At 37.7% G+C, this 14,621-nt stretch overlaps 1 protein-coding gene across 3 annotated transcripts in view; it reads left to right on the forward strand.

The window, feature by feature from the left end:
* Positions 1 to 14,621, forward strand: part of PCGF5 (polycomb group ring finger 5) — a 62,984-nt gene that overhangs the window by 35,191 nt on the left and 13,172 nt on the right. For all 3 annotated transcript variants that reach the window (XM_003783695.3, XM_023509520.1, XM_023509519.1), the window contains exons 7-8: positions 5,409 to 5,507; positions 8,510 to 8,599. In XM_003783695.3, the coding sequence (XP_003783743.1) occupies positions 5,409 to 5,507; positions 8,510 to 8,599 (189 nt within the window). The remainder of the gene's footprint in view (positions 1 to 5,408; positions 5,508 to 8,509; positions 8,600 to 14,621) is intronic.

Raw genomic sequence — 14,621 nt, forward strand, 5'->3', positions numbered from 1 at the left:
CCACCTTCGGTGCATGTAGCTGGTGCCATAACCACTGTGCTATGGGCGCCAAGCTTCATCAGGGTTTCTATAATTATATTTCTTTCTTTTTGCCAGTCATTTCTATAATCTCCCTTTTGAGAAAGAAATTCTTTTTGGAAGAGATCTCATCCTTCTGCTCTCTCAAACATGAGTTAATTTCATAGTGAAAGTTATGGAGTCAAAATCAATGGAAAGGCTGAATATCTTTATAAATAAATTTAAAGGCTCAGAGCCCGTAGTTCAGTGGTTACGGCATCAGCCCCATACACCGGGGCTAGCGGGCTCGAGCCCGGATGGGCCTGCTAAACAACAATGACAACTACAAAAGAAATAACCTGGCATGGTGGCGGGCGCCTGTAGTCCCAGCTACTCGGGAGGCTGAGGCAAGAGAATCGCTTAAGCCCAAGAGTTTGAGGTGGCTGTGTGCTCTGATGCCACAGCACTCTACCGAGGGTAACATAGTGAGACTCTGTCTCAAAATAAATAAATAAATAAATAAATAAATTCGAAGTCTACTTCTCTGTGTTACTTCTAGGATGAGACTACAAAATGTTTCATTGTAGAAATTCATCTGAAAAGTTCCCCTACCTTATCACTCTCCTTTGTGACATTTTGCTGTTGCGACAGACCTCTATCCATTCGCTCTTTTCTTTATAGACTTTTCTCCATCCTTGTACCTTCATTCTTCAGACAGCTCTCTTAGCTTATAATGGCTTCTTAAGCTTTTTTCTCCTAGCCTGTTCCTGCTGTCTCCATTGGCTCCACTTCTAGCGTTCTTCTTGTTACGTGTTTGTCCCGATGCTTTATGTTTATTCTAGGAGATTGTTTCCATTTTTGGTGGTTTCAGTGATGCAAAGGACTTTGAAATCCTCACTTCCAACCCTGACATCTCTCTTAAGTTGGAGTATAACTATTTTTAAATATACCAGTTGAGAGTTTCACTAAACCTGAAATTTAACATGTCTGAAGGCAAATTCATTTTATTTTTACCTAACTTCACTCCTTACATGCAGTTTCAGTTATGACTACCATCTTTCAGCCAGTTATATAAGCTTCATACTATAACCTTGGAGTCCTCTTTAACCTTTTACTCTTTTCTTTCAACCCCAGTTGAGTGCTGCTCACCCTTATATCTGGCCTATAGAATTAAGTTATAACTCCTCACATTGGCAATGGAAGCCCTTCCCTAATGAGCCCCTCTATTAATAAGCTTGTCTCCCGTGAAATTCATCAGTGGACCTTCCTCTCCAAACAAATGATTGTTGCTTTATGTATGAGTTCTCGATGTACCAGGGATGCCACAAAAAAAAAAAAAAGATACACGTATTTTAAGAGATCTTGTTGGAAGTAAAAAGCAGTCATTCCCCGAAAGTGTATGAATTGCAGGTAAAATGAACGTGTGAAGCATATCTAGGTGCACTTGACCAGTAAGAGTGCCTTGGAGTCATCTTTGAAAAGTAGCACATAGATAGAATCTCTTAAAATGTGCATACATTTTTTGGCACCCTCTGTATATGTTGGAAACTGGATGTTTGACAAAGGGTTTGTATCCAGAATATTAAGAAGCTTATGAATGTTTAATGACCTCTACACCTTGGAACACCCCTTCCTTTTTGGCATGTGCTTCCCTCTTATCAACATCCTATGCTTTGGTCAAGATCTAAGCAGAGGTTCCTATCCTCTGTGATGCTTTTTCCAATGTTGTGAGTCCCTACTCTGAAATTCTGTACTACTTACATCTGTCATTCAATCAGGGCTTAGTTTTTTATCTGTTAACAGTTCTCCTTAGGGTGGCAGGCACTGATATTTTATCTCTTTTGATGTGTGTCTTGCCCTTAAAACTAGATAGTAAGCCCCTTAGTGGCAAGGGTTGACCTAACTGTTACCTTGTCAGCTATTGCATTGCTCTGCAGTGGGATGTGATTCTCAAACGTGGTGATGGAGTGGTTGCATGCGTGTTCTATACAACATATGTGTATCTGTTGCTTTTGTAATACAAACTCAAAGTCAGGAGTGGGATATCAATAAAAATAGAGTAAGTACTCCAAAAATTTGCCTCTCCTTAAATAAAAACAGTGGCATGAATTTTCAGGATGAGTTTTTTCAGAGAAAGCTTGCAAAAGCCTGTGAAACAAGAGTGAAATTTCTGGCATTTTAACTTGCCTCAGTCCCATCCCCACTCTCCAGATCTGCAGTAGCCTTGAAAACGAACAGCCTGCTTTGCCACTGTGGCTGCTCTGGCACCTAAAGGGCTGAATGGAGGTGGAGCGCTTTCAAAGCCTCATTGCCATAGACTTGTTATTATTTTATCTGTCTGGTTGTTCCCTGGAACACTACACTTACAAGGTCATCTATATGTGACCTGATTTGGAGCTTCCCTAGTGGAAAAAGCCCTTTCTGTGTGTAAGGAAAAGGGACATTTTTCAAAAACAATTGCAGGCAAGTATTTTAACTTCATGACTGCCTGAGGTATAGATAACATTTAGGGCAAATAATAGACTAACCAAACAGCTTAAAAGGAAAATCTGGGGAATGGGATGTTTGTAAGTGCTTTGAAAAGCTGTCTAGCAAGACAAGTGCATATATAGACAGTGGTATATATACTCAGGAAAGGCCAGAGATGGCCCCAGGCTCTCACCTTTGGCTGACCTTGAGGCTCTGCACAAGCAGGAAGAGAAGACTAAGGCAGAGTTGTTAATAACCTGGTTGAGTGTTGAGGTAGGCCCCCAAATACACACACAGTCACTCAGCAAAGACTGGGGGACTTACTGGTTCCAGGTGTGTAAAGAATCCCTGCTCACTCATTAGCTGACCCCTAGGCAGGAACTTCCATGGCCTCATATGGTAAAGAATATGGAATTTACAGAATTAGTGTAGGAAAGTCATTAAACAACAAACAGTCAAATTCTGAGGAGTAGGCAGGAGTGTAGATTCACAGCAATAAGTGGTTGAAAAGCAAGAAAGCATTTTTAAGCCTGTTGCCAAAGGTGTGTGTATACTACGGCATTGGATCTTTCTTAGTATCAGACAATGACTTTCAAATGTCATCTACTGAAAGCTGAATTAATTCCATCTATAGTTCTTTAGGTGCTTTGGTGATATCAAGTAGGTGAGGCTGACGTGCTAATTTGAGTGTGACATCATCATGATTCTCAAAGTCAGTGAACCTTTCGTTGTATTCCCCAATCAGTAGGTCTGTAACCACCGGGTATTGCTTACATGATTCACATATATTACCCTGCCTGTCTGGGGACCTTTGCTAACTGGGGAAAATGTTCGTTCAATATTTTCTTCTAAAGAAGTGTTTAAAAAAAAACAGCTTTTTTCTAAATGCTTGAATTTTTTGCCCAGTCTGCATCACATACAGAGTTACTTTTACCTTGCAAAGAAATACTCAGGTCATTTTGACATGATAGCACAAAAATGCTGCAGAAACAGAAATCTTTGAGTAACTTACCATGCTGATTCTGTTCTTTATACAATTTATCTGTTCTCACAGAGATAAAATTTTAGCTAACACATGTCCCAATAAGAGCTAGCTAATGCATGTCCCAATAAAAGTCTCAATAGTAAAACCCAATAATAAAAATACACATGGAATACCGCATTGTTCAACTTTATTAGCATGTTACAAAACTGGGGATTCTGTATTGCATTTGCATGAATATAATTAGCAGTACTCATAACTTGTTGCAGAATGTCACTTAGAGTAGTAGTTTTAGTACAGAGATTTTTGTGGATACCTAATACAATGAAATGAGAAGATCTGGCTCTGTTCATGCTTTTTTTAATCTGTGCGATAAACCCTTCATGTTTTCCTCTCATGGAAGGTGCACTGTCTGTACATACACTCACTAAATTTAGCAAATTCAGTTCAACTTCACAACGTGTATCTTGCAAGTTGTTGAAGATATTCATATCCCATGTTCTGTTTGCAGAAGTGCCCAAAGCGAGTAACTGTTCATAGCAAAGAAGTTTTTGTGATAACCTGAATGAAGTATAAAACCTGTGCTGATTCAGTGCTATCAGTTGATTTATACAAAGCAGTTTTCCTTGTGAAGTATCACACAAACTTCTGTTAAGTTCAAGGCTAATTCGTGCCGCTGATCAGTTACAGTTCTTCATGAAAGAGGCAGTTGTTTGTACTTTAAAACATCAGGGTCTTAGCATCCTACCACTTCAACAATGGCATTCTTTCACAATTTCTACATCACTGAATGGTTTCCCTTTTTTCCCCACATATATAAGCTGCTTTGTAAGTTGCTTCAGTGGCATTATTTCCAGGTCTTAATGCTGCTTGAAAGAAATTATTTTTGCTTTTGCCTTTTCATCTTTTAATTTCTACAACACAAACTTTCATGCCTCTCCCTCTAATTTAAAATATTTGTGGTCCTTATGAGTGTTACAGTGCCAATGAGCATTGGGTTTCTTTAATGCTGATATCGTAGTATCACAAAGGATGTTATCATTAACAGAAACAGGATAACGTTGCAATTCCCAATTCTCATTTAAAAATATGTTGTCTTTCTTCATTGTTGTCTTGGTCATTTTTGACATGATGGGCTGTTAAGCAGACAGTAAAAACTATTGTTGAGCTGTGCAACTATTCACAAATTCCACTTCAAACAGAAACACAGTGAATATTCTAATTGGGCTGGTTAGTCTGAGAGGATTGCTATATTGAAACTTATTTTATTCTTCAGTTTATTTATTTTTTGAGACAGAGCCTCAAGCTGTCACCCTGGCTAGAATGCCGTGGTGTCACAGCTTATAGCACCCTCCACCTCCTGGGCTCAAGCAATTCTCTTGCTTCAGTCTCCCAAGTAGCTGGGACTACAGGTGCCCACCACAACACCCAGCCATTTTTTGGTTGTAGTTGTCATTGTTGTTTGGCAGGCCCAGGCTGGATTCGAACCCACCAGCTCTGGTATATGTGGCTGGCACCTTAGCCACTTGAGCTACAGGCACCCAGCCTATTCTTTAGTATTTTAAATGTGTTCATCTTAAAAATATAAAAGACAACCAAAAATGTATTAATAAAAATAAAAGGATTTGTTCTGTAAAATTTGGATTCAGTCAAAAAGCCATACTTACAGACCTAGAAGGTTACCCGTGGCTTCAGCCTGCAGGTTCCCCACCCCTGGTCTAGCTATAAGCAGATTGTCTATTTGCCGGGATTTTCCCAGTACACCTGATAACACGTTCTTGAAGAGTATCTTGTAAGTATCCAATATTTACGAACATTTGTGCTCACAAGTACTAAAGAGCAATGAATTGAAATATTTTCACAGTACATTTTGAAAATATTCAAAATGATAGTGGAAATGGTACCTATGGGTTCATTAAAAGCAAGGTAGACTATTTTAATTGATCTTTATTTCTTTTAGGGTTTAATGAAGAAATTCATTCGATGTTCTACACGGGTAACTGTGGGAACTATTAAAAAATTTCTAAGTTTAAAACTAAAACTTCCAAGTTCTTATGAGGTAAGTTAAACTATATTTAACCTTGATAATTCCAATAATTTTGAAGTAAAATTTTAATAAAAGAAATGAAAATAACTGGAAAATATTTAAATTAATTTTTATGCTTAAAATTTTATTTTATTTTATTATATATATATATTTAGAGACAGTCTCACTTTGTTGCCCTTGGTAGAGTGCCGTGGCGTCACAGCTCACAGCAACCTCCAGCTTTGGGGCATAGGTTTTGCCTCAGCCTCCCAAGTAGCTGGGACTACAGGCGCCCAGCCACAACGCCCAACTATTTTTTTGTTGCAGTTTGGCCAGGGCCAGGTTCAAACCCACCACCCTCAGTATATGGTGCCGGCATCCTACTTAAACTGAGCCACAGGTGCTACCCTTAAAATTTAATTTTAGAATGTAATATTTATATAATAAGTATTTTCTAATTGTAACATATTCTGAGTAAAACATATTAATACATTTAGTTTTTTATAACTAGAAGAGATATTTAAAGAACTTAACTACTACCAAATAAATGTACCAGGTAAATGGATTTAGTTTTTTTAATACCAGCATGCTTTATCTGATCTCATTTTTTATCTGAGGTCTTTGAGATCTATTATTTCCAATTCATTGTAGACGTCTTCAAAATCTAAAACATTGTCTTTTTACTGGAAGGAATTTTATGATGTTCATATAGTTCAATGATATGAAAAAGTGATTTTGTTTAGCAGTAGGTAAAGCCAACGTAATGTATTTGCATAAATCAATTTACCAGTATTTACAGGAGAGGTAAATTGCCCTGATATTGATCACTGCATAGTTTATAATATGTTCACTGTTTAGAGAATGTTTATGAAATGTTTATGATCCTAGGCGTAGAACTATAACACAGCGAGGAAATCAGCTACAATTTCTCACCTGCCCAAAAGGAACATCTTGCTTCTTTTATTAATTTCCCCTTTCTTCCCTTTCGGTTCTGATGGTAGCATCTAAAAAACGAAAGACCAGGACTAGTTTCTGAGATAGAGACAGCAAAGGCAGCATGGTTTTTCTGGCTTATCTGCAGTCTTATGAATATCATAAAGAGTCATAGGAGAAATAAAATGTAACAGGATTTGAAAAAAGACATCGACAGATACCAAGTCTGTATTTTGAAGAAGGATCTGTTACTGAATTTATCTGAAAATTTCTCTTGCATGACTAGTCTGTGGATTAAAAATTTTTATTATTGTTTGGTCCTATGAATGTTTTTTAAAATTCCAGAGACGTCAACTTTTGTATGAGGAAAAACGTGTGAAAGTTAAGTATCGAAGGCCAATATGCTTGGTAAAAGTCAATAACAATTTATAGATAGAACTACAGTGGAAAAGACATTGTTTTTGATTTGGTTTTGCACTTTATTTTCTTCTGGAAAAATACCATGTACAGGTTTTTATCTAAGTCTGATTCATTGAGTTATTATTTTCTAGTTTTCAGGAAATTGCTACAGCTAAGAAGTATTACACTTTTACTGTCTTTCTTCTGGCAAGTATTATATTTCTCATAGACAAAGATGGAAGGGTAAGAGACTCAACCAACTGACACCTCCTTGTCTATCGAATGCAGGATTATTTTTTCAGTTCCCCCTTTATTTTTCTGCTGAGAATGTAAGAGGTGTGATTTAATGAAATACCCAACAGCTAAAGCTTTTGTAACAGCATTGCTAACTAGGGCAAGATGTTTTAGGTGACAAATGCCAATAATAAAAGCAGTATGCCTGATTAGTAATTACATCCTAAGTCCCTTTCCTTCTCTTCATGATTAGTAATTGCATGCTATGTAAGCCCCTTTCCTTCTTTGTCTATGAATGAACTTTATAGGCAAGATAAAGAAAATGAAGTTGTGGGCAGCGCCTATGGCTCAAAGGAGTAGGGCGCTGGCCCCATATACTGGAGGTGGTGAGTTCAAACCCAGCCCCGGCCAAAAACTGCAAAAAAGAAAAAAAGAAAATGAAGTTATCTACTTTGTTCTTTTAATAGTTAATAAAATACTACTGTCTGAGAAACATTTTGAGGTCCATATAAGTCACTGTAAATCATTTAAAAAGTCAATAGTTTCATGTATCTAATACAATTGGCAGTACACTTTTTAAAGTTTAAAGTTGTAATCTGTCTAGCCAGACCCAGAATCATTTGAAACCCATTCTTTTGGATCTCCACACTTCTAATGAAATATTATCAGTTTGTTTTTAATAGGTAAAGAACTGAAATACTATTTTGTTTATATACAATAAACATTTGTTTAATTATGCTTTGTTGAATTGGTGAATTATAGCCACAGTTCCTGTGGCCTTCTTAAGCATTTGAGGGTTGTTTTGTTCCTGTGACTTAGAGCAAAAATGAGCATTAATAAGTACAACCCTTTTGTTTCATTCAAGGTGGTAAATGGATTCTGTAAGTATTATGCACATTACCAACCAAGCAAACCAGAGAGGTCCGATGGCCCTGGGAGATAGTGGCCTGTGTATCAAGCTAGCTTTCAGTAATTACTGGAAATGCCCCATAAATCACTGTATCCACATTCATTTCCCTCTTCAACTTCAAACTAATGAAAAGAAAGTAACCCTTTCAAATCTTGGGAAGATGAAGGAATTCTTAGAGATGAATTCAGAAGGCAGAGATGCTGTGTGGTTGCTACAGTTTCTTCTTATTCAGTAAGGGACAGTTACAGAACTATGTCTTAAAGCCTGTAAGGTCACAGAGACATGGACTAAGAAGGTTACGTTGCATTTATAAATTATGTGCATGAACTTGAGATACGGGTACGTGGGACAAGATGAACTGCTTCATGTTACTTATGTCTGAATTGTTACTACTTTACGAGGCAGCGCTTTTCATAAAAGTGTTTGGTTCTATTTAATAGTGGATAATACTTCTATTTTGTTATAACTATTTGAGTCTTTTTGAAATCTGAAAATGTATAAAATACTTATAACTTCAAAATTATTCATGTTAATGGAGCTGTAACTATTCTTTTTAAAGTTGGATGTGCTGTGCAATGGTGAAATTATGGGGAAGGATCATACAATGGAATTCATCTACATGACAAGATGGCGACTAAGAGGCGAAAACGTAAATTGCTTTTATATTTACCTATATGTGTAGTTGTATGCCGTTATGTTATGCAGATTCAGCAGTATTACTGAGGAACTAAAAAGACTAGCTTGGGGAGGAGAAGAACTGGTTCCTCTTCTTACTGTCTCTCCCAACACTCTGTGAAAATCGGTTCCAAGCCCAAGACCACGGACTGTGTTCAGTGTAGTTTTGTTATAATTAAGGTGAGATTAAAACTTTATCTAAATATGCTTAGGGCTCTACTAACCTGAAGACAGATGATGACATATTTTTTAAACTCAATAAATTATTAGAATTTTTAATATATGAAGTTGAAGTGGGAGAGACTTCACTTCTGCTCTGACTAGTACAATTAATGGTTAAGTATTTATTTTTGGTTGTGATAGATGGCACAGATAGGGTAGAATCTCTCCTAGAGGATCTTTTTACAGGTACTTCTTTTACATTGAAAGTATAAAATTGGACCAGTGAGTATTTTATACTTTCAGAAAGTATAAAATTGGGTAAGTGAGTTCCCAGTGTTTTCTGATGCCAGAATTACATTATTGTGCCTTAGGTCCCAGGAAGTATGGGAGAAATTACTCAAAAATAAAGCCCAAAACTCTCAAAAAGAGAATTGTTACTTTGGACTGTATCTTGGATTGGGATTAATTCTAGGTTAAGGCATACCTGAATTATAAGTAACATGGAAATGGCTCAGTGCCCATAGCTCAGTGAGTGGGGCGCTGGCCACATACCCCAAAGCTGGCAGGTTTGAGCCCAGCCTGGGCCTGCTAAACAACAATGACAATTGCAACCAAAATAAATAAATAAATAAATAAATAATAGCCAGGCATTGTGGCAAGCACCTATAGTCCCAGCTACTCTGGAGGCTTAGGTAAGAAAATCGCTTAAGCCCAGTGAGCTGTGACAGCATAGTACTCTACAGAGAGTGACATAGTGAGACTGTATCTCAAAAAAATAAGTAAACAAATAAAATCACATGGAAATGTTAGGGAATTTTTAGGCCCTACAATTGTAAGGCTGATACACGAGAGGAAGGAATATAATAGTTAACACTATCAGAAATTCTCTTCATAATCTGAGTATATGAATAAACATTAAGAGTCTGTGGTGTTTGATATATCATACTCTCTTCTGTATCCTGGACTTTATTACTTTATCTCAAGGAAATGTAAATTAATTCTAAAAAATAACATAAAACTAAAAAATTTAATCTCGCATAGGTTAAGTAGTAATGAATTCAGATATAATGGGCTTGCTTTGTTACAATAGCTCAAAACCACACATTGAAAGTAAATATGTATAGAACTATTATAAAACAAACTTAATCATTTTTCGTCTTATTCAGTGGGTAAACTGGTTGGCTTTTTTTCAGAAGCGTCTTGATATGAAGCACCTAACTTTTTACATCAGAATGTGTTTTCCATTTAAGTTCCACTTAGATGACACCTCCTTTCTGAGGGTGGATGAGCCACTAGCAGAAAGAACTCAGGGGCAGGAGGAAACGTTTATATGGTACTCCCAAGTCACCACTAGTTGTGTGCCCTTGAATAACTCATCAGTTAAATCTAACTGTCTTTGTATTTGGTAAATTACAACTTAACTTTCTATGTCATTTTATAGGCTGCTTTTCTTTCTTTTTTTTTTTTTTTTGAGACAGAGCCTCACTTTATTGCCCTCAATAGAGTGCTGTAGTATCATAGCTCACAGTAACCTCAAACTTTTGGGCTCAAGTGATCCCCTTGCCTCATCCTCCCAAGTAGCTGGGACTATAGTCACCCGCCATAGCACCTAGCTATTTTTAGAGACAGGGTCTTGCTCTTGCTCAGGCTGGTGTCAAAGTCCTGAGCTCAAGCAGTCCACTTGCTTTGGCCTCCCAGAGTGCTAAGATTACAGGCATGAGCCTCCATGCCTGGCCTCATTTCATCGTTTTTTGAACGACTGTATGTGTATCACCTTCGTTTTAATCCTTACAACGAAGATGGTCCTGGTACCAGGTACAGATTACAGAAATAGTAAATTCTTCTTACCCATCACGATCGATGAGGGAATATAAATTACACAAATTGTTACTGTTTAGTGAATATAACTTTAGCTTTCTTTGATAGTTCAGTGAACACAATGTGTCTCAGTGCTTCAGATTATGACTGGGTTCACCTGATGTGAGACAAATGTCGGTGGCCATCCACTGCCTGACCTCTGCCTACCAGCACTCACTGTCCTCACGAGATCCCCTACCATAGTCGCTCACACTGCCTGTCATTTTAATGTGTATTAAAATATAAAATGCCTTATTGTTCTCCAGAGTATTTCCTACTATCTGACATGTGCCTCTTGTTTGTCTCCCAAGTAAAATGTGATCTGAGGACAGGAATGTTTGTTCACCACTGAATCTCCAGCACCTAGAGCAGTGCCCAGCATATACTGGATATTTCTTTCTTTTTTGACTGGGGCTGGGTTTGAACCCACCACCTCCAGCATATGGGGCTGGCGCCCTACTCCTTGAGCCACAGGCGCCACCCCTGATATTTCTTTGTTATAAGGTCATAGTTAGTTATGCAAAATATATCCTAAAAGTAATTTTCACTTATTGGAGTCTCAGTTTTGTATTTGTTTTCCATTAAATTTTAAACTTTTGCTCAGGTTCCAGTTAAATGATAATTTTAATAGATGAATTCTGCCAGTTGGAGTGACAGGGACAACTGCAGCAGTAGCAGTGAACAGTCATTTCTCTGCAGAGCCCCACTGGCTCCGGTGCTGCACTCATGTCTCTTCACCCCTCTCTCCCTGACAGCAGGACGGCAGGATGTCGGAAAAGCTCTTGTCCCTCTATTTACTGGCTGAGCTTCTCTGCCCCAGGCTGGGTCAGCGTGTTTCCTAAACTAATAATCGCCATGTGGTTCTTCCATGTGCTTCTGGTGCTTTTTTATATTAAAAATTTTAATCTACCTGGGATTGATTTTGTTTACACGCACAAGGTTAAGACAAATTTTTTCTAAGTTCTTTCTTTAGCCAGAAATACAATTTGTTGAGTAATCTATACTTTACCTCACTGTTTTAAGATGCCAGCCTTTTCATTTAATATGAACAATAGTGTGAGCCATGGCTGGGCATGTTGTGGACAGCCCTCGCATCCAGGTACCTGTGTGCGTGCTTATTCACATGCATACCTACGTGTGTGTACGCGTGCGTCTGGACATTCTGTTTTCTTTTGAGCAGGTCTTATTCTGCACCAGTATTACAGATTACATAGCTTAGCTGTTATAAAAATATGACCGTATAACACCCCTGTCTAAATCCTTCAGTTGTCCATTTTCTTTGGGGTAAGTTTAGATAAAGCCCAAACATATCTTAGAAGGCAAATTGTTGGGCCTTCTAGGTTGCTTTACGATATGCATTAGTACCTGTTAAGGTGAAATCTATTGCATTTTTTTAAATTGTGTTGACTACTTTTACCCATTTCTTCTCTTGACAGGCGTTAAATGAGATTTCTAGGTTGACTTGGCTGAAATTAACATGTTTGCAGTTTTTTATTTCTATTCTGTGCTGTGGGATGTCACCTCGGGTGTTCCATACTCCTTGTCTGTCTCTGATGAGTCTGTAGTTCTCTTGCCTTTTCATATTGGATCCCACCCTCTGCCCATAATATTCTGCCTCAGACAAGGTTGTTGCATATTCCAGTCATCCCTTTTCCTTGTCGTATTTCTAGGATCCTAGGAAGAATCTCAGGGAATTGATTTTGCCTCCATTTCCCGAGAACAATGGAGTGTCTCCCTGCACCATACGGATTCTGTGCCGCTGCTTTCTCTTATCTTGGGCAGTTCCACTTCAGGCTGAGCCTGTTGTCTGTAGTCCCTGCTCTTCTTATATCCTTGTCTCTGGTGTGGTACATTTCCGAAATATTTTTATCTTTAGGGATCAAAACAAACACCTGGTCAGACTTACGTAGCTCTTATAAATTTTTGAGTTCATGACAGTGTTGCCACCTCAAGATTCTATACTCAAGGTTGATGTTAATCTTTTGCTTATTAGTGGGGGAAAAAGTACCATAAGAAAAAGCTATTGCTTCTCAAAATTTAACGTAAACACAAATCATCTGGGATCTTGGTAAAGTGCAGATTCTAACTTAGTAGATCTGGAGTTGGGCCCCAAATACTACATTTCTCTCAAACTGCCAAGAGATGCCAACGCTTCTGATCTTTGGATCAGCCAATGAGTAGCAGAGTTTTCGGAAATGTGATTAACATTTCCATATCTATACGTTGATGGTGTGGAATTACACAGTCAAATCTCAGTTTGGAAGGGACTCAGTCACCTGATCTGACCATCCATGTAAAACTATGTACATGGATTCTCTTTATATGTTTAGTAAGCATGCCGGTGATCATCCCATTTTTTGAAACATAAGTAGAGTCATTACTATAACCTTTTTTTCTTGATAGTATGTCTGAAAGAGAATTAGTAAACTTGAACATAATTCTTTTTAACACATTGGTATTCCATTTGTGTGGCTGTAGCATAATTTGATTAATACACTCCTTTGGTGGACATTTAGATTTTTTTTAAACTTTTTAACATTATAAGCAATGCTATATATATATTCCAGTACATGTTATCTTTTTGCACATATTGCAAACATATCTACTGGCTAGAGTCCCAGAAGTGAATTTATAACAGATTATACATGTTTCAGGTTTTCATAGGTAAGAACAAATTCTCTAACGCTTCAGTAATTGACAATTATACCAGTAATACATGAGAGTGCCCACTTTCTGACATCCTCGCCAGCACTGCATGTTACCAGTTTTATATCTCTTAAGGGAATATTTTTTCATGTTCATTGCCTTTTTTTCCTATTGTAATGCTTGTCTTTTCACATTTACTAGTAGGAACCCTATGTATTCTGAATGTAAATTTTATTACATCTTGCAGCTGTTTTTCTTCCAGTTGTGTCCTGCTTCCCAGTTTTGCCTCAGATTTTTTATTCTAAAAATTTGGGCAACAATCTTTATGTTAGTAAGAATTAATGAAATATTATTTGCTAAAGTTCTTAGAGTGCCTGATATAATACACCTTATTTTATTACTTCCCTGTGTATTAACTGTCATTCTAATAATCTTCTCTGTCACGTACTTAGCTCCGTCCTTGAGAGTTTCCTGTCAGTGTCTGTCTCCAGCCTCAGCTCTTCGCTGGGGACTTGTATTCTTCCTGCTCACTTTTCAGGGTTAGTTGAGTGCCCACTCTCCGTACAGCACCCTTTGCCCAGATCGTCCTGCTTAGTTTTGTCTCTTCCCACGGCCTCTGCCGGTCCAGCATCTAAACTCACTGCCCCAAGCTTGTCTGCCTTTGCTCTGTTTGTATCATCAGGCAGTTTTAGAAAAAGCAAACATACCCACCTTGACTGATAGCAGAGAGATTAATAGGAAAAAAAAGAATATCTTCATGAAAATTCCTCTTTCCTCTTGTTGAATGCTGTTTGGGACTTGCATCATTACCAAAGTGTAATGTGGACCGGAGCTGGGGGGCTCTGCAGGGAGAAAGGAGGTTGCAGAGGCTACTAGCTGTGCCGGGAGGTCCTGAGGGGGCGCCGAGGAGTGCTGTGCCCCAGTCAGGGACCAGCTGCCAAAGAGAAAATAGCCAGAGTCTTGGGGAAATAGAACGTTTCTGACATTGTTTTCAAAAGGCAACAAAAATATTTGTGTTAATCAGTTGTTTACTGAAATAATATTTCACAATATGTCTTTAAAAACCTCCTCTGAGGTGTTAGAATCATCCTGGTTAATTTATACCTTACGTTTTTAGATACTTGATTTCTTTTCCATTTTGAAGAATATGCAATGTAGAATTCATACATTCAAAACTTTGGCATACACAGTTTTATAGTTCCATTACAATTAACATTGCATTTATATTTAATGTATTTAACATACTATTAAAAATTAAGATTTGAGAATGACTTTTTTTAATGTGAATGGTAAAACCTGTTTGAGGTCGTGGGTTTATAAATGAATCTACT

Source organism: Otolemur garnettii, unplaced genomic scaffold (assembly GCF_000181295.1).
Source record: "Otolemur garnettii isolate 467f Iridium unplaced genomic scaffold, OtoGar3 scaffold00008, whole genome shotgun sequence".
NCBI lineage: Eukaryota > Metazoa > Chordata > Mammalia > Primates > Galagidae > Otolemur > Otolemur garnettii.